This window comes from Oncorhynchus mykiss, chromosome 20, assembly GCF_013265735.2.
Source record: "Oncorhynchus mykiss isolate Arlee chromosome 20, USDA_OmykA_1.1, whole genome shotgun sequence".
In the NCBI taxonomy this organism is placed as follows: domain Eukaryota; kingdom Metazoa; phylum Chordata; class Actinopteri; order Salmoniformes; family Salmonidae; genus Oncorhynchus; species Oncorhynchus mykiss.
The window spans coordinates 25,426,914-25,446,758 of NC_048584.1; the positions used below are offsets into that span (position 1 = coordinate 25,426,914).

Consider the following 19,845-nt stretch of genomic DNA (forward strand, 5'->3'; position numbering starts at 1 on the left):
GTGACCTCCCAGGCCTCCAGCAGGAATCCAAGATGTCTCCAGGTGTCCTCTTTCATGGTTGGAAACTCACCCGTCATCACTTCGCTTTCAAACATGACATAGATCTACAAAAGTGAGCTGGTTCTGAACTGACAATTTCATTCGTGAACGAGAAGTGCCTCTGTTCTAAAGATGGGATTGTGATACTGTATGTCTTAAGTAGGGTTGCAAAATTCTGGTAACTTAACCAATATCCCCAGGTTTTCCAGAAATCCGAGTTGGGGGGACTTCTGGAATTAGGAGGGAATAAGGAGTAAATCTAGGAATTTGTGGAAAGTCACCAGACATTTTGCAACCCTAGTTGGAAGTCTAGATACTCAAACAGAATGTTGTTAATAAAAAAAGGGATTTTTTAAAAACTATGCAGAAATATTTAGCCTTGTCCACAAGGCTGCAAAAAGAGGAGGTGGTAAGAAACGTCCTTTATTGACGAGTTTAGTATTAGTCACATCAAAAGTAATTTGAGTTTAGCTCAGAACATGGCATTCTGTGAAGCTGTACAGACAGCAATACATGAAGGTGCAGTCTTCATTAGAGGAACTTATCTTCTAACTGAACCCTTGTACAACAGTTAGCTAATGCCCGTCTAAATACACATGAAAAGGACAGTGGTTTGGGCAGCTATACGGAATACAGACAGATGTAGGATCTTAAATTGACCAGTTTCTCACAGCAGGAAAATAATATTGCAGCAACAAGAAATTTGAATTATTGTGTGGATTATAATGAATAACGAATGTAGACATTGACATTTTAAAGCCGAAACTACAAACTTTAGAAGCATTTGTAAACCTTGAATACACTACACATTTGCATTTCCTGCTGTGCAAGAAATTTCATGCAACTGAAGGGTGAACAAATGAAGATCCTACATCTGTCTGTTTAGATCTTATTTTACTCCTGACAGCTCAGCTTGTTTCTCTCTCACAAGATTGTATGTTTTTGGCAGGACCATATGAAAGATTGTAGCTACATACTGTAGCTAATTCTCACCTAGAGTTTAAGATGGACAAATTCTCGTCAACAGTGATCATACTGTATCTTATCTGAGTCCTCTTGTCTCTCTCTCTCTCACTGGGCAGTTTGCTGACAGACAAACAAAAAGCTGTAATGGGTTCGCACTCAAAAGGATGTAGCATAATGCTTACTTCCTTATTCACTTTTTAAAAATGATTTTCACTGCATCAGGGATAGCGTACACAGACATTTCGGCTTTACAGCCTTCTTCAGTTTGTAAAGCTGTAAAGCCAAAACGTCTGTGCACGCTATCTCTGATCCAGTGAATAAAAAAATAATAATAATGAAATAAGCTTTATGCGATATCTTTTTGATTGTGAACCCAGTATACCTTTTTGTTTGTCTGAATTTGCGGGTTTTACGCATCAGTCAAGCTTCTGGGAGAGCGCGATGGTTCTCTTGACAGGTTGCTGATAGAGAAACACTAGCTGCATGCCAAGGAAGACTGCATCGCCGGGTCGCCCATCATGCCTTAGTACCACCATGTCAAACACTAGTCACATAGCTGCTGCTGCAGTCACACCAGGTACCTTAAGTTACAGTAGCCCACATGCTACAGACAGACTGCCCCGTAATGGGCACAGAAGGTGTGTTTAAACCAGTGACATGAAGCACATACTGTATGAAATACATGTTAAATAAGGAGATGTACAGAAAATGTATGTCTGTGAATGCAGAGCTAGGGCTGGATTCAATCCGTAGTGCTGAAGACCTGCGCTACAGCGCAATATACAGTGCATTCAGAAGGTATTCAGGCCCTTGACTTTTTCCACATTTTGGTTATGTTACAGCCTTATTCTAAAATGTATTAAATACAATTTTTACTAATCAATCGACACAAAATACTCCATTATGACAAAGTGAACACAGGTTTTTAGAAATGTTTGCAAAAAAAACAAAACAACTGAAATACCTTATTTACATAAGTATTCAGACCCTTTGCTATGAGACTCTAAATTGAGCTCAGGTGCATCCTGTTTCCATTGATCAGCCTTGAGATGTTTCTACAACTTGATTGGAGTCCCCCTGTGGTAAATGAAATGTATTGGACATGATTTGAAAAGGCACACACCTGTCTATATAAGGTCCCACAGCTGACAGTGCATGTCAGAGCAAAAACCAAGCCATGAAGTCAAAGGAATTGTCCGTGGAGCTCAGAGACAGGACTGTGTCGAGGCACAGATCTGGGGAATGGTACCAAACAATTTCTGCAGCATTGGAGGTCCCCAAGAACACAGTGGCCAACATAAATCTTAAATGGAAGAAATTTGGAACCACCAAGACTCTTCCTAGGGCTGGCCACCTGGCCAAACTGAGCAATCGGGGGAGAAGGGCCTTGGTCAGGGAAGAAGAAGAACCCGATGGTCACTCTGACAGAGCTTCAGATTCCTCTGTGGAGATGGGAGAACCTTCCAGAAGCACAACCATCTCTCTCTGCAGCACTTCACAAATCAGGCCTTTATGGTAGAGTGGCCAGACGGAAGCCACTCCTCAGTAAAAGACACGACAGCCCGCTTGGAATTTGCCAAAAGGCCCCTAAAGTACTCTCAGACCATGAGAAACAAGATTCTCTAGTCTGATGAAACCAAGATTGAACTATTTTGCCTGAATGCCAAGCATCACATCTGGAGGAAACCTGGCACCATCCCTACGGTGAAGCGTGGTGGCAGCATTGTGTTGCGGGGATGTTTTTCAGCGGCAGGGACTGGAAGACTAGTCAGGATCGAGGGAAAGATGAGCAGAGCAAAGTACAGAGAGATCCTTCATAAAAATCTGCTCCAGAGCTCTCAGGACCTCAGTGGGGCGAAGGTTCACCTTCCAACAGGACAATGATCCTAAGCACACAGCCAAGACAATGCAGGAGTGGCTTCAGGACAAGTCTCTGAATGTCCTTGAGTGTCTCAGCCAGAGCCTGGACTTGAATCCGATCTAAGATCTCTGGAGAGACCTGAAAATAGCTGTGCAGCGACACCCCATTAAACCTGACAGAGCTTGAGAGGATCTGCAGAGAAGAATGGGAGAAACTCCCCAAATACAGCTGTGCCAAGCTTGTAGCGTCATACCCAAGAAGATTCGAGGCTGTAGTCGATGGCAAAGGTGCTTCAACAAAGTACTGAGTAAAGGGTCTGAATACTTATGTAAATGTCAAATTTCAGTTTTTGCTTTGTCAATATGGGGTATTGTGTGTAGATGGATAAAATATATATTTTTCTCATCAATTTTAGAGTAAGGATGTAACGTAACAAAATGTGGAAAAAGTCTAGGGGTCTGAATAATTTCTGAATGCACTGCACATTTAAAGGCAATGTTCCCGCACAGACTGCATTCACAGTAAAACGCTGCATATGTTGGCTCAATAGGAAAGTACCTTTAAATTTAAAGCGCGCTATAGCGCTGGACTTCGGCAATACAGATTGAATCGAGCCCCTAGTGCAGGTATCTTTACATCATGGACATAGAGAGAGGGAGAACTCAGAATTTGCATTCTCTTTAATAGCACACAGTTATCTAAGACCAACCAGATACAGTTAACATTTGCAGGGATTCCACTTTACACTCTTTCATGTACTGCACCTTTCACTTCAGTAGTTTACCATAACTTCAAGGCAGACAATAGCTATTAACATTGTATTTGGCTAAATGGTTATAGAGTTCAACATTATGCAATGTATTGGATAAAGGTCTAATGGGGTTAGTGTTAGTTTTATTCTGTGATGAGGAAGAATACACAACATACAGTATGAGTACTGAAATATATATAGAAATCCCCGTAGGTAGGAGCTGTTTCCAATTTGGTTGTTTTTTATTGAATCAGTCTGCATACTAGATAGTCATAGATATATTAACGTGATATTAAACAATGTTTTCCCAAAAAAAGAAATTGCGTTCTTCAGGGTAGCAGAGACTGCAGCTAGTCAAACTTCAAGTATGTGAAACAGAACATTTGTATGCAAACAGAACAAACTGCAAACCTCACTGTCCATTTTCTCCCACATGACAAAGCTAATACTAAAAGTAATGTCCTCTATTCTACCTCGGTCAGGTTTGAGTAGGCTGCCTCAGAGCTTACCATTAATATTGAAATAGCTCTATAAAATGTTAGATATAAAAACTTTAAATCAATTTGGATCTGGCTACAATGCCCTACTAGTTGTTACAGTACTCTGTCCAGGAGAAAGGTTCTAGTGTGTTTACTGGTCGTACATATGCTATAAAACACAAACACAACAAATCAACATGGCATGGCCTTACAACAAAGAGAGAAAAGACACAGATCTTAGTCATCGTGAATTTCATTTAGCTCACATTCTCCATCCTTGAACTTGTCTAACACAGTTTAAGTAATGCAAAAGGAACATTGGCAGGATCTTCTAATACTGACATTCCAAATGGCATTCCAACAAAATAAACTAATGCTACATCACTCAAACGCCTTGTTGCCGAACAATCAAAGCTGATCGTTTCAAAGCTTTGATTTAGACAGATCAAAATGGAATTGCCTTCTCTATACACATAAGCAGTTAGGCACATGGACATTACAATGGAGTCTACTTCTCATCCTGATGTCCTAGTTACGTCCTAGTTACGTCATGGCATAAGTCAAGTCATTTGACTGTAAATGATTGCAAAATGGCTATCAGTAATAGGAATGGTAAATACATAGCACCATCTTTGTTGAAAATAAAAATAGAAAAAATAATGTTGAAACATTTTACAAACAGAAATAACCAAACCAACATTTGAATGGTTAAAGACATGCTCCTATTTGTTTTAAAACACCCGCGTTGGGCTGGATGTGTCAATGTGTAGTTCAGAATTACTGTCTTACCTCAATTAGCCACGAAATCCCTAGTTTGAAAGCAACTTTTTCTTGAAGCTGTGCGTCGCCATTTTTCCTAGAATTTATCCCATTTGAGCCAGCCCCCTAGCAATTTGAGTTCAACCAATGAGCTTCAGCTCCTCACCATATTTGTGAAAACTAGGAAGAGGCACATGATGCGCACACAGCAGAGCATGAGCGGAAGCAGTGACATTGGGCACGTGTCGTAGTACGCAATTTTCGGGGGCCACTTTTGGATCGTGAGCTCTACTTTTAAAACTACTGGCTAAAAAGTATAAAAAAGTACTGGAGAATCCCTTTAACCACCATCATTTGGATGTTACCACTTTTAGTTTTTGTAAAGCAAGCTCAGTTACACATTCTTTCTAGCTCTATATTTTATACATGCACTTTGGTTAAAATAGTTCAAAACTTTTTTATTCTTAATTTTTTGGTGGGTTACATAGAGAAACAAACAGCATCTAATTATTTCATAATTACAAACAAATATTTAGGCACTTTATCAGCTAAAATGAAGCTCATACCAATATTTTTGTCAACGGAGCAACACGACAATACTATGTACATACACGTAAAATGTGTTATAAATAGGTTTTAAACCATAGATACTACAGTATATACATTTGACAGTATTGGTTGTTTCATTATGTCATTTTTGGTGGTTGTGTTTTTGGTGTTACCCCTAGGGTGCGGTGCAGACCTAGGTGAAGCAGCCTTGTGACCCAGTGAGGTATACAGGTCCTCAGGCTTTTGAGTTTAGTCTCCTAGGGTGATTGTTAATGCTGAGGGCGGGGTGGAGGTTAGGGGACATGGGCCTCATTCCCGTTTTCTCAAGATGACGTAGATGAGTCCGCTGATCAGGGCCAGAGGGAAGGCCACCCAGGCCAGGATATAAGCCCAACCGAAGGCCTCTGATACTGGCACCCAGTTCGGACTCATCACTGTGTAGATCACTGCTCCACTCATCACAAACAGACCTGGAAAGGATGAGAGGAAATGTTTACATACAATACAGTCAATTCCATTTGAACCTGAAGATCAAATTGTGTGTCATGTCATCACAATCTGTGCTTTATTTAATGTGTCCTACTATGAACCCTGCTGGGCAGCATTGGGGGAGATGGTGGCTATTTAACCATAAACAGGCCTCTCACTTCCTCATCTAGAACCTTAGTCTACTTCCAAGTTCCCCAGCCCACTGTGAACTGGCATATCATGGCATTGTCTCTTTGTTGATGTTTTGTTGTTCACCCCCTACATTGCCGGTCTTGACATTTCCACTTGTGTGATCGTCTCTGTGCCCACTGGCACAGTCTACAGTGCCAACCTGGGAGGTTTGACATTGGCAGCCCTTTGACACAATAGACTAGAAGAAGTGTCTATCCATAGCCAAAGGGCACGGAACACAATAAACAATGGATAAACCCCTATTGTAGCAACGGGTTCATGGAGGGACCCTGGAGTAGAGGTGTGGCTGTAAAATATATCTTAGTCACCCGTTAAGAGTAAATGTCATTCCAGCTCATCTGTTCTATTGTCATTGCATGCTAAGGTTGAACACTGATGGTTCTGTAGTTTCAATCAAGCTAACAGAGGAGTTTGAGTCCTTCAAGAGCATATACAAATTCCAAAGTTCAAATAGTTACCACTATATGTAATCAGCAATGATGAATGCATATGACATATTCTAATATGATCGGGGAACATTTTGATTTGCGGTGTACAAATTTGAACAGGAGTGACATTTATGCTAAAGTGTGAACAAAAATAATTATCTGAAAGCTATGCCTCCAATAAGCCTCACCTCAATCTGATAGGCTGTCACCTCTACAATAAAAGGTTAAAAATTGAACCCCTCTAATCACATAAAGGTTCTGGTTTGAACATTTACACATGGGTTCCTCAAATAACCTTTTCAGAGGGGTTGCTTGAGGAATATGTTTCAAGTGGAAAGGTTCCGCAGGTGTGGCAACCCAAAAGGTTCTTCCAGGCACATATACTTCGAAGAGTGTAGTGTAAACTTCTGAATGTGTCCGTTTCAGTTTTGTTTTCCTGGATGACAAAAATGGCTACTCACTGGCGAGGATCTGGAAGACTCCAGTGACAAAGAAGCGTCCTCCCTTCTGGAGGGTGAAGAGCTGACAGAAGAACAGGAAGAGAGAGATGAAGCTGAAGATGATGGACAGGATCATCAGGGCCTGCACTGCCTGGATCCACTCTGTAGGGAAGAGAGGGAGCTTGTCAGTCAATTATAGAAAATAATATGCCATTTAGCAGATGATTCTATCCAATTTTCTTATTATGGTTGGTCCCAAACCCACTATCCTGGTGTTGCAAGAGACATGCTGTACCAACTGAGCTACAGAGGACCACACAGGATACATGGCTATACAGTACATAGACCCATAAGACTCACTTCTAGAAATCAACTTCACTTTTTATACACAACATGGTAAACTAATCATGCCGAGGTCGCCACACTAAAGCAACCACTTTTAATGAGAATGAAACTCAAATTGTTAAATCAGCTAAATATTGGTCTGGCCAGAGTCTTGTTTAGTTACCTGGAATCCTTAATGGATTTACAATAATGGTACCTACATAGATATTCTGTTCCTGAAAGCATTGTAGCATACTCAGTAATACACACAGGCCCCTAACACTTTGTGTTACATATTGATCCTCTGGCTACCGACCACTGCTCCAAGGCCAGCTTACTACAGTACAGAAAGCCCTGTTAACCCATTCTAGTAACCTGTATTGACAGCCAGGGACTTTGAGACGTTGCCCCCACCAATCTGTGTGTTAGTGCTGTGGTTGTTGCCCCCACCAATCTGTGTGTTAGCGCTACAACCACAGCACCATCTACGTCTGGAATGCCTGGACTTCCAAGGGGGTCTATTTCTTGTCTGAGGGTCATGCATGCAACCTGCATCCACTCTCAGGTTTCCTAAGCCAGCTATCCCTCTATCTGAAGCCGTTCCTCACACATCTCTCTCATCTCATGTTTAGCTGCGTCTGCTACAGTCCTCTTTTGGTGGCTAACGCTACCCCCCCCCCCCACCACAATTTGTTTTTGTTCTACAGAGCCAAACAGATCTGCATGCTCCCATAGGATACTAAAGACACTGGACCTTAGTCAAGTAGGAAGAGAAGGTTCCAGTCTCAGTATATACCATGCATCCTGCATGTCTCAGAATTTGAGTCTGTCAGGTACAAAACTTACAGTGCATGCTTGTTTTTACAGGTATTTAATTAAATCACAAAGCCAATGGTTTGAGGCCCTGCTCAGACTGCTTTAGCATCACTAAATTGGTTAAGAAACCTGAATGAATGACGGCAGCTAAGAAGTAGATGTGTAAATAATGTTGAAGTAAGGAGACAGTTGGCTTTGTGGCGACCTTGCGTGACTACACAAACAAACATCACCAGCAAAAGTACTCAGTCTGCAAACACATTACTAATTCATAAGTTTCTTCAGTTGACATCATTGGTAGATCTCCCATGATGCACCTGTAGTTTTCCAGGAAACTAATACATCTTTTCAGGAGAGGTTTGGGGAAATGACAACAGGGTTTAATGGATTCGATGAGGCCATCAAAGAGTCAGGTTACCCAGAATGACAATTATGTCTGTCCCCATGCTGCACTCACCCCAGAGCAGAGCACACTAGATAGGAGATATGGCAGAGGAAATTGCCAACAACACTATTATCGAACCCATCCACTGTACAGCAATATGACAAACACTATTTATATCCACGAAAGCATTACACAAAACCAATACAAACAGCTCTCATAACGAGAATACTGGAATGTATATGTAATGACATGCAATAACTCCATGTATAGGCCTAAACATGATAGGTTACATTATCCTTGGTTGTTCTGCTCTATATTAGGGTTCTATAAATATCTCCATCGATACTGTTGATAAACAGACATGTTCTCTTCAGGGCTGCCTGTCTGGTACCAGAAGGCTGTGATGTTGTGGCATGGGGGATTTTCTGGTGTGAGATGTGGTCCTCTGGGGCCAGAATATCTACCGTAATAACGCTCGTTGTGCTTGTGTCTACAGGTATTGCCATTATATGCGCCATGGGTATACCTGTACAACAATATGTTATACTGGAGTCTCTACTCTAGAATGTATAGAAAAATAGACAAAAAATACAGACAAAGATTTTACAGAAAAGTCAAAAACAGGAAAATTAAGAGTTGTTCTGGTTTTGTTGAGTCCTGACTATCGAAGCTTCATATAAAATATTAATGTGCCAGCTTGTAGCTACAGTAGAGATCATACCAGCTGTTGTGTGTCCATGACATGTAATAACTAACATACAGTAAGGCGCATCCCTAGTGTGGACTTTGCTCAACTCTAATTTGTCATACAAACTAAGACTGGATTCCCATTTCAGGGGCAAAGGCAGGTCAAGTACAAACAAGATGGACAAAACAAACCAATCCCCATGTGGAATATAAACTACGCATAACTACATAACTTAACTCCTAATAGCAAAATTAAAAATAAAAGGCCACCCAGTGGGTGTGACCTTCGCTCGTGCCGCCACCACCAGCCCGCCCTCTCAGTATACTGAGCCTCATGTTACTCAGTATGCTCTGTCCTCATGTTTATCTCTCCCAGCTCAGGCATGCCAGCTGTACGGATTTCTCAGTAAAGCACTCCAGGGGCCTTTGAGCACTACTGATTGACTGGGCCGGGCCCCGTGCACTTGAGTACAGACTCCACTATCTTCCCCTCGATCCCTCCCTCCTCACAGAACACAAACACACGTGCCTCCTTATACAAACACAGTGCGTCAATCAGTGGTGTAATGAAGGCAAATCAAACAAACAAGCTGTTCCATGAATCCACCTGGCAGAGGAGGAGAGAGAGAGAGAGAAAAAGTGAGCATGTTGGCTTCAGCCTGCTGTTGGCTCTACTGCCTGTCTCATTGACAACACACACCGGGGCCCAAGACCCACCCGCACATTCTAGACACATGACATCACCAGGCAGCTAGCTACGGCCTGATGGGCTCGAGGCTACTGCAGTTAGCACTGTTGTACTGGGTCTCTAAGGCAATTGAACACAAGTTCTATAGTATTACAGTGCCTCTAGAATTTCTGGAAATTGTAAGATATTCTATTGCAAATACTTGTGTGTATGAGGACACCTCTTCAAATTAGTGGATTTGGCTATTTCAGCCACACCTGTTGCTGACGGGTGTATAAAAATCGAGCACACAACCGTGCAATCTCCATAGGAAAACATTGTCAGTCATGTCCTTACTGAAGAGCTCAGTGACTTTCAAAGTGGCACAGGAATATTTCTGCCCTACTAGAGCGGACCCAGTCAAATGTAAGTGCTGTTATTACACGTAGTGTGTAAAAATCTTCTGTCCTCAGTTGCAACACTTACTATCGAGTTCCAAACTGCCTCTGGAAGCAACGTCAGCACAAGAATTGTTCGTCGGGAGCTTTATGAAATGAGTTTCCATGGCTGAACAGCCGCGCACACAAGCCTAAGATCACCATGCCAAGCATCAGCTCGCCATCATTGGACTCTGGAGCAGTGGAAACATGTTCTCTGGAGTGATGAATCACGCTTCACCATCTGGCAGTCCGACAGACAAATCTGGGTTTGGTGGATGCCAGGAGAACACTACCTACCCGAATGCATTGTGCCAACTGCAAAGTTTGGTGGAGGAGGAATAATGGTCTGGGGCTGTTTTTCATGGTTCGGGCTAGGCCCCTTCGTTCCAATGAAGGGAAATCGTAAAGCTGCAGCATACAATGACATTCTAGTCAATTCTGAGCTTCCAACTTTGTGGCAACAGTTTGGGGAAGGCCCTTTGCCATTTCATGACAATGCACAAAGCAAGGTCCATACAGCATATTAATTCCCATGATTTTGGAATGAGATCTTAGACAAACAGGTGTCCACATACTTTGTCATGTAATGCACATTCATAACTTCGTTTAATATGGTCTAGTTGCAATCTTTTTGCAGTCTTACCCTCCAACCACTGTTGGCTTTGGTCTAAATATGTCTCAGACAATCACGGCTGCTAGATCTCTCGTTTTGTTAATGATCTCGCTGTACACACAATCTGATACATGGGCGTGACCAGGGTTGTCAGCACACTATGTCCTACATGGGGTGGTCCAAGGCCTCCCTGTCTGCCACACACACCTCCCCAGATCTAACACTTGATTTTTCCTACAAAGTCCCACCCTAAACCTTCATCCCACCACTATAGCCTCCCAAACATGCAGCCTGAATATGGACATCACACCATGACTATTTATACAGAGGAGGCCTATGAACAGTGCAAACTCTAGGTTCACATCCTCACCCCTTGATGGCAGTAGAGTCACAGTGGCGCCTGACACGCCCTTCAGGGGCACGGTAAACTAGAGAGTGAATGGGTGGGCTTAAGCCAGTTATAGTTAATCACAGTTCAGGTCTTCCCATGTCTTACTGTCTACTGATCTTTCAGTCAACCAACAGTACTTAAAACTTATTCTCAAGACACACCTCAGAAGAATTGAATGCACAAACAGACTACTCAATTTACAGGGTCAAGAAATACATGTCTACAGTATATCCTTTCAAAATAAGTTTACTATTGGACAAGAGGAGGCATCATCAGCATCATGCAGAATGAAAAAAACATAACAAGCCACAGCATCAGATGTACAAAGTCAGTCTGTACTGCATCCTACCTCCAGTGTCGGCTGGGTCACAGTGGTATCCATTGATTGTAGAGCAGTTATTCCAGAGGTCTGAGCTGCTAGTGGACCCTGTTGTCCAGGCCTAGAGGATAAACAACACAGTATTGCTATTAACAAGAGAACACTGCAGCCTGATAGAAAACACCTTTACAGATAGCAGAGATGTCAATGCTTTAAAACAAACTACTGATTTTTATATGTATAAAACATTTCTCTCTGTTTGGAATGATTACCAGAAATGAGATATCAGTAATACATTGCTTTATCAGATCATTCATTGATAGCGATGGTTTACTTACGCTGACAATTGTTGACACAAACAGGAGGACTAGGGCTGCGGCGTGCAGGATGACAATTCCCAGTAGAAGGAGCAGCATCTTGCCAGAAGAAGCTAAATGGTAAAAGGGACACCGTTAGTTTGTGAATGTCTCAGTCGCTCTCCAGTTCTGTGGGACTGGGACATGGGTGTGTCACTGCAGGATTTGCAGTACCCGTTCTGAACTCAGAACAGCGCCTACTCCAAAAAACTTTATCAGCAGAGTTCTAAAAAAGACAATGTTAATGGCCTCCTTATATTCAACTTGTAATAAGCTGAAGATATGTGCATACTAACTACACAATTTTTAGTGTAGCCTGTCCTTACTAAAAATGTATAAAAAAAAGGCAGTCTAGCTAAGAACAGACCACCTTTCACACAACACCGCAGATCCATTTGGACCTAGGTTGCATCCATATTATCATTAAGTGCGCATGAATTATAAACAAACAATTCTACTCCAACTATGTAGCAAAAAAATTAAAACAAAGTCACATAATATAACGGAAAAGGTTATTGTACGTCGATCCACTGATAGTCGATAAGTAAAATAAAGACAAACATCTGTCAACCACGTTATAGGTGTTATAGGTACTAGAAAAATAAACCAAGCCGCTCCCCTGAAAGCCCGCTTGGTGTTGGTGCTTCGTGCGTGCCACATATTCCATGCGCATTAATCTAGCGAATAAATAACCACAATTGGAAGAAAAGTCAACTTACTTAATGCGACTGCGGAGTGACTATAATATCACAAAAATGGTTTTCAGCCGAAAATCGCAAAAAGCAAGTTTCCCAAAGAGTCTAAAAACTGTAGTCCACCGGTCACAAGTCCTTCTGGCTAGATTGACGTCAGTGGCAGCGCTGCAGTTATAAAGTATCTCATTATGGAAGAACAACGCCCATCCGTGCGTCGCTACGTCAGGGAGTGTCCGACGGCTAGGATTCCTGATATCCTTAGAAGACGCGGTGCGTATTTACGCAGCAGGAAAGCCACTTGTAAGTTACTCACTTTGTGTACTTTAAAATAAGTGATTTCATGACACATTGTTTGTTTATCCTGAATACCATGAACAACACATGCATTTATTCATCTATCTGGATATAATTCCTTAGACATTATAATTTCTCTCATGTTGAAACTGAGAGGGGTCAGGGTGGATGTACCATGTACAGTATGCTGTATAGAATAAGGTATGTTGGACGTGCTCCAAACTGAATTAATAGGGAGGTGTCTCCCTCCAGTCAGTCATTCATTCATCCTGCTGCAGTGTTGTCTGGGCAATGAGGTACACAAACATTGTTGGTTCCAAGGGTGGGAGTCCCTCTCCCTCCCGCTGGATACTAGCCATAGCATCCAGTGTGGTCTGCCCAATGAGTGACTCACCCCATCACACTACATGTGTGTACGGGTGGGTATGCCCCAGCCGCAGCGCCTATGGGACGTAGGCTTGCTGGATAGGAGAGATAGGATCTAGGGCTATCCCCTATCCTCTGTTTGATATGACTCATTCAGCTGGGAGCCCATAGGCTCGGTCAAAAGTAATGCACAATGTAGGGATTAGGGTGCCATTTGGAACACAGACAGGATATGGGGCTATCCTCTATCTTCTGTTTGACCTGACTCATACAACTAGGAGTGTGGGAGTGTCAGGGCCGTTCCAACCTCCAAAGGGATGGATTCTACTCCTTTTTACAGGTACAGATACAGATAACAGGGTAATAAAGCCATGGGTGTTGCAATGATTACAATGATCGGAATTCAGACAGCGTCTTTTAAGTGTGAAGGGCAGTGAGGAGTCAAAACTTTAGGACTCTGATTCCTGGACACAGATTATACTCAATGTCCTGGACTGAAAAGTACTTTCAATGGAGATTCTCCATTCAGCAGGAGTACTTTGGAGAAACCGTCCCAAGCTCTCTCTGTAAGTATTAAGACATGTCTTTCCCTCTAACGTAAACAACCTGTAGCACACTACAGCACGGAGACCTGCTGTATAGAAACTGTCAGTCAATGCTGCTTCACACTCAGTGAGAGAGACTGAAATCTACAGTCTGAGTGAAAGAGACTGAATTCTGCATAGTGAAAGACATATTCTATAAATTATACAGTGTAAGGGTCTTTGTGGTCCAGATTAGGCTCATTAGATACACACACTGCTGCACTCAACGGTCAGTCATTATGCCTATCAGGAAGAATACTCCAGCATAGTGTTTTAGCCCTGGATGCTGAATACAGGGTGTGTTGGGTGGATGTCACACTCACAGCATGAGACAGACACAGACAGACACAGACAGACAGACAGACAGACGCTTAACACACACTCAGTAGGCTAGTAGAGCAGCTCTACAGGCCCACAGGACTTAGATAACCCATGTCAGCAGACATATATATATATATATATATATACACACACACTCAAACCTCTCTCTGGATAATGGTGAAGGCGTCTTGGCTGAAAGCAAGTTCAGCAGAATGAAAAAGTATCAGTTAAGTGTCGGTGAGAGATAAACAGTCACATCTTAATGTATCTTATTGTCAAGGGATGATGCCCAATAGAAATGTTTGCCCACCCTTATGTAAAACATTGTCAAACAATGTAATGTTATTACGTTCTGTGTGCTTCAATGAACAAACTTCTGACACACAGAGCTTCAACTCAGTTCATTGATTGACCTAACAGCACGTGAGTATTTCAAAACTCCTCCATTTAGTCAATGTCATTTTGTAGGACAGTGGATGTGTATCAAGATGACTCGGACACCTATTACACTTTATTCCATGTATTTATGTAGCAGTAGGTATACAATGGCAGTTCTTGGCAGTGATATAGAGACAGCATACTGCCCCAGAGGTGCTGAGAAGTACACGCCTGGCCGCAGATCTGTTTATTTAGCATATTCAACTGCTATAGTCAATGCCTTGCCAAACAGCACATACAGATCTGGGACCAGGTTAGAGGAGTAGCTCACTACTGCTTGAAATGAAAAGCTAGCACACCCTCCTAGCCCCATATATGCCAATGTTTGTAAAAGACTGACAAGAGTTAGTGAGTGTGTTGGTGGGTGGACGTTCCTACCGCAGGGGAGTGTTACATTTAATCTATCTGTTTAGCAGAGGCCCAGAGCCAACCCAGCTGGAAGAGACAGTCAACTGGTCAGGATCTGACCTGTGTCTAATGTTGCATCTCCATCACTAACTAGCTAACACAGTGATTTATCTCTGCATTACAAAGAAGACATATGTTCAGAAATAGGCCACAAAACTTATTTTGTGGCCTATTTATATTTCTGTATCTTATCCATGGCTGCAAACTACCATATGGTAGGAGCTCTGTCTTCCCTTTTCCAAGTGAATCAGCACCTCATTCTTAATGTCAAAAATCAAAGCACTTGAAAGCCTAAGGGAAAATACCTAAGCTAAATCAAAATGAGAATTTAACATTTTCAGAAATACTGAGACCTGAAGGAAAGGAGAAACACGTCGTTATCAGTGTATCCTTGATATGGGTAATATGGTGTTATTTTACGAACACATTCTTGAGGAAATGTAATCAAATGTCATCACGACTTCAAGACAAACAAACAACATAATACTCATTCCATATTGTAGCAAAAAAAAGTATGAGGAAATTGGGCTCTATTTTTGGCTGGTGATAAGGCGGCGCTTGTGTCAAACGCACATTAGTTTGCAATTTCGTAATGTAAAACCTTGCGCACTGAACATTTCCCACCCCTAACGCCAGGTTCGGCAATTTACCAGTCTTATATCAAATAAAACAGTGAGCTGGCATTTCCTTTTTATCTATGCATTGTAAGCAGATCCACCTTATTTTAGCCACGCAAGTCCCGTTTTGGACGTGCGTAAAATGATGTAGGCTACATGCCCATCATGCAATGATAGATATATCATTGAACCGCGGTGAATACCATTGAACTTTTGTATTGAGAAGGTTATCTGTAACCTGTAAAATTGCTTGTCTTCCGTTTTATATGTTCAAAAGCCAAGCCCTCCCTTGGGCCTACTATAAGAAAGGGTGGTTCAACAGCAATTCGTGTCTTTTTTATCCTGGCGATATTATGATATCAATACATTTTACACTGATTCATGTATTATTATTTGTATGCTTATGTTTTTTCATTTTATTACAACATAACAGAATGGTTAACCTTCATGGTGACAACGTCCGTGGCGTGATTGCAATGTAACTTCTTGGAGATGTGGGAATGCTATCTAATCTGTAAAATGGTTGCGATTATGTTCATAAAACAGGCCTATTTGGGAGCAATATAACGGTGAGTGGACATTCTCCCTTTCTCTTTATATTGGATCTTTGTCTGGCTAGTGTGAAACGTGTGGATGTGCATAAAACTCTCAATAGTCTATATTGTTTTAATATTATATGCCCACAGTGAGAAATGATGGTACCTGTAAGTGTTATTTTGTTTAGAATTTGATTAGAATTATTTGTTCACTTATTAGGCCTTATCAATAATGAATTTAATCATGCTTATTGACAATGTTTGGCATAACCATGCATAGCCATAATGTAATTTACAGTAGGCCAGGCCCCTATGTCATTGTGAATGTAATTTACAGTAGGCCAGGCCCCTATGTCAGTGTGAATGTAATTTACAGTAGGCCAGGCCCCTATGTCAGTGTGAATGTAATTTACAGTAGGCTTAGCCCCTATGTCAGTGTGAATGTAATTTACAGTAGGCTTAGCCCCTATGTCAGTGTGAATGTAATTTACAGTAGGCCAGGCCCCTATGTCAGTGTGAATGTAATTTACAGTAGGCCAGGCCCCTATGTCAGTGTGAATGTAATTTACAGTAGGCTTAGCCCCTATGTCAGTGTGAATGTAATTTACAGTAGGCTTAGCCCCTATGTCAGTGTGAATGTAATTTACAGTAGGCCAGGCCCCTATGTCAGTGTGAATGTAATTTACAGTAGGCTTAGCCCCTATGTCAGTGTGAATGTAATTTACAGTAGGCCAGGCCCCTATGTCAGTGTGAATGTAATTTACAGTAGGCCAGGCCCCTATGTCAGTGTGAATGTAATTTACAGTAGGCCAGGCCCCTATGTCAGTGTGAATGTAATTTACAGTAGGCCTAGCCCCTATGTCAGTGTGAATGCTATTGAAGCCATGCAATAACTTAGAACTGCAAATGGGTTCAAGTTAACCTATTTTGTAAAGATACACTACCGTTCAAAAGTTTGGGGTAAACTTAGAAATGTCCTTGTTTTTGAAAGAAAAGCACATTTTTTTTGTCCATTAAAATAACATCAAATTGATCAGAAATTCAGTGTAGACATTGTTAATGTTGTAAATGACTATTGTAGCTGGAAACGGCAGATTTTTAATGGAATATCTACATAGGCGTAGAGAGGCCCATTATCAGCAACCATCACTCCTGTGTTCCAATGGCCTGTTGTGTTAGCTAATCCAAGTGTATCATTTTAAAAGGCTAATTGATCAATAGAAAACCATTTTGCAATTATGTTAGCACAGCTGAAAACTGTTGTTCTGATGCAATTATGTTAGCACAGCTGAAAACTGTTGTTCTGATAAATGAAGCAATAAAACTGGCCTTCTTTAGACTAGTTGAGGATCTGGAGCTTCATCATTTGTGGGTTCGATTACAGGCTCAAAATGGCTAGAAACAAAGACTTTCTTCTGAAACACGTCAGTCTATACTTGTTCTGAGAAATGAAGGCTGTTCCATATGATAAATTGCCAAGAAACTGAAGATCTCGTACAACGATGTGTACTACTCCCTTCATAGAACAGTGCAAACAGTCTCTAACCAGAATAGAAAGAAGAGTGGGAGGCCCCGGGGCACAAGTGAGCAAGAGGACAAATACATTAGGGTGTCTAGTTTGAGAAACAGACGCCTCACAAGTGTTCAACTGGCAGCTTCATTAAATAGTACCCGCAAAACACCAGTCTCAACGTGAAGAAGCGACTAGGGGATGCTACCATTGTGTTATGTATGTATGTTCAAATAGAGCCCATTCAGTTACTTGTAGGTGCAGAGAGCAAAAAAAGAAAGATACGTAGTTACCCGGGAAATAACTCATCATACTTACGGTGGATTGGCTATTGACGGACAGCAAAGCAATAGGTTCCAGGTGGGATTCCTTCCTTGGAGGTCAGGAGTACCCAGGGACAAAGGATAACCACTTGGAAAGCTGCTATTGGGTGTTGGTCAGACGAGGGTTAGGTTACTCCCAGTGTCCTGGGCTGGCATCAGTGTGAAGTGCTCAATTCTCTTGGCCCTTAGAGTTAGTTCAACAGCTTCCCACCCACCCACCCTCACCGCCCCCCCCGCCCCCGCTCTGCCCCGCTCCCTCCCTCTGTCTGACACAGCCCAGATGTGTCACAATGGACTGCTAAGTCCTGCTATTTAAAGACATTGAGATGCAGTCTCTCTCAAACGTATACACATGCACGTACAAACACACGTGCATATGCACATATACTGTATGCATGTGCATGAAAGCACACCTAATGGAGATGCAAAGATAAGGCAGGTTTACATAGAGGGGATTAGTGAAGGCACATGGTGTTTCTTCCGGTAAAATGGCACGCATAGGAAACAGTGGCATGATATGAGTCAGCACATTTTCTGAGCATGTGTGTGTGAGGAGGTTTGGAGAATGTTGCTTGTGTAGTCAGAGAAACAGAATGTGCTGGGAGGAGGCAGGGAGGGGGATGGTTGGAGAGATAGAGAGAGGGATACACGTTGAAGTGTGTTTGTGTATCTATTAGTTTAACCTCATGCTCTAGTATGGTAGTCTTGTCATCAGGTTTACATTACATTCTCAGACAAACAAAGCACGAGGTGTTGACAATGGAGTCTGTGTCTGAAATGGCACCCTTTTTCCTACATAGTGCACTACTTTTGACTAGAGTAGTCTACTACATAGGGAATAGAGTACCATTCGGAACAAAACCAAAGAGTGCCACTGCAAAAATATACTAATTTGCGAGGTGTGCTGTTTATAAAGATAATGTGATCATCTATGATCAGAATCAGTTCATGGTGGTGTGAGGAACTGCTCTGCTTTGGCTGCCTGACGGCCTCTTTCCCTTATCTTTCTATAACTACCCCATTTCCTGTTGTCTCCTTAGAGACAGAATAAATAAATAAACAACAGTGAATGAAAATAAATTCTAGAATCATCCCACACTCTGATTCAGCACAGTCGGCTAACATCACCCCCCTCTCCTCACTCCTTTACCCCACCCACCCACCCACCCACCCACCCACCCACCCATCTCTCTCTCTCTCTCTCTCTCTCTTTCTCTCTCTCTCTCTCTCTCTCTCTCTCTCTCTCTCTCTCTCTCTCTCTCTCTCTCTCTCTCTCTCTCTCTCTCTCTCTCTCTCTCTCTCTCTCTCTCTCTCTCTCTCTCTCTCTCTCTCTCTCTCTCTCTCTCTCTCTCTCTCTCTCTCTCTCTCTCTCTCTCTCTCTCTCTCTCTCTCTCTCTCTCTCATTCAGTCTAACATAATATCTGCCTGCAGAATGAACCGAAGGAGAGAACAACAGATCTATTAAATAGATTGTCCAGGCATTCCAAACAATTTCACTGTGGAATCTTCAGACTCTTGGCTCCATGAGTTGGCCATCTCTTTTTAACCCAATGGGATTCAATGCATTGCTTATGAATCCTGATCTTCAGGTTGCAGTTGAATCTTATCATTTCACTTTGTTTGATGAAACTTAGTTATGTGGAGTATGCCGGTGAGTGATATGAGGGATTGAATGACAGGTTAGAACTATGGCAATACTGAGAATAAAAGGGATACTAACACTTAAGGCATGACCACCACTACTCAAGCATCACTGTGACATGGCCAATGTCAGCTATGATAGGAAACCATGCAGAGAAAAG

General features: G+C 42.0%; 1 protein-coding gene across 2 annotated transcripts; it reads right to left on the reverse strand.

Moving 5' to 3' along the window:
• Positions 1 to 3,528: 3,528 nt before the first annotated feature.
• Positions 3,529 to 18,212, reverse strand: pmp22b (peripheral myelin protein 22b). 2 transcript variants are annotated; one of them, XM_021576249.2, is made up of 5 exons: positions 18,039 to 18,212; positions 11,934 to 12,025; positions 11,626 to 11,716; positions 6,975 to 7,115; positions 3,529 to 5,874 (listed from the first exon to the last, which is right to left on the reverse strand). In XM_021576249.2, exons 2-5 carry the CDS (start codon positions 12,009 to 12,011, stop codon positions 5,714 to 5,716), a joined length of 471 nt encoding a protein of 156 aa, XP_021431924.1. In that variant the 5' UTR covers positions 12,012 to 12,025; positions 18,039 to 18,212; the 3' UTR covers positions 3,529 to 5,713. The 2 variants fall into 2 exon arrangements, with proteins under 2 accessions (XP_021431924.1, XP_021431923.1); XM_021576248.2 differs by lacking the exon at positions 18,039 to 18,212 and adding an exon at positions 12,671 to 12,828.
• Between the last annotated feature and the right edge of the window lie 1,633 nt (positions 18,213 to 19,845).

Coding starts and splice junctions, on each gene's coding strand:
- pmp22b (XM_021576249.2), bottom strand. CDS start 12,011: ATGCTGCTCCTTCTACTGGGAATTGTCATCCTGCACGCCGCAGCCCTA. Junction 11,717..11,933: donor TTGTGTCAACAATTGTCAGC/GTAAGTAAACCA, acceptor TTTATCCTCTAG/GCCTGGACAACAGGGTCCAC. Junction 5,875..6,974: donor AGTCTTCCAGATCCTCGCCA/GTGAGTAGCCAT, acceptor CATCCTTTCCAG/GTCTGTTTGTGATGAGTGGA.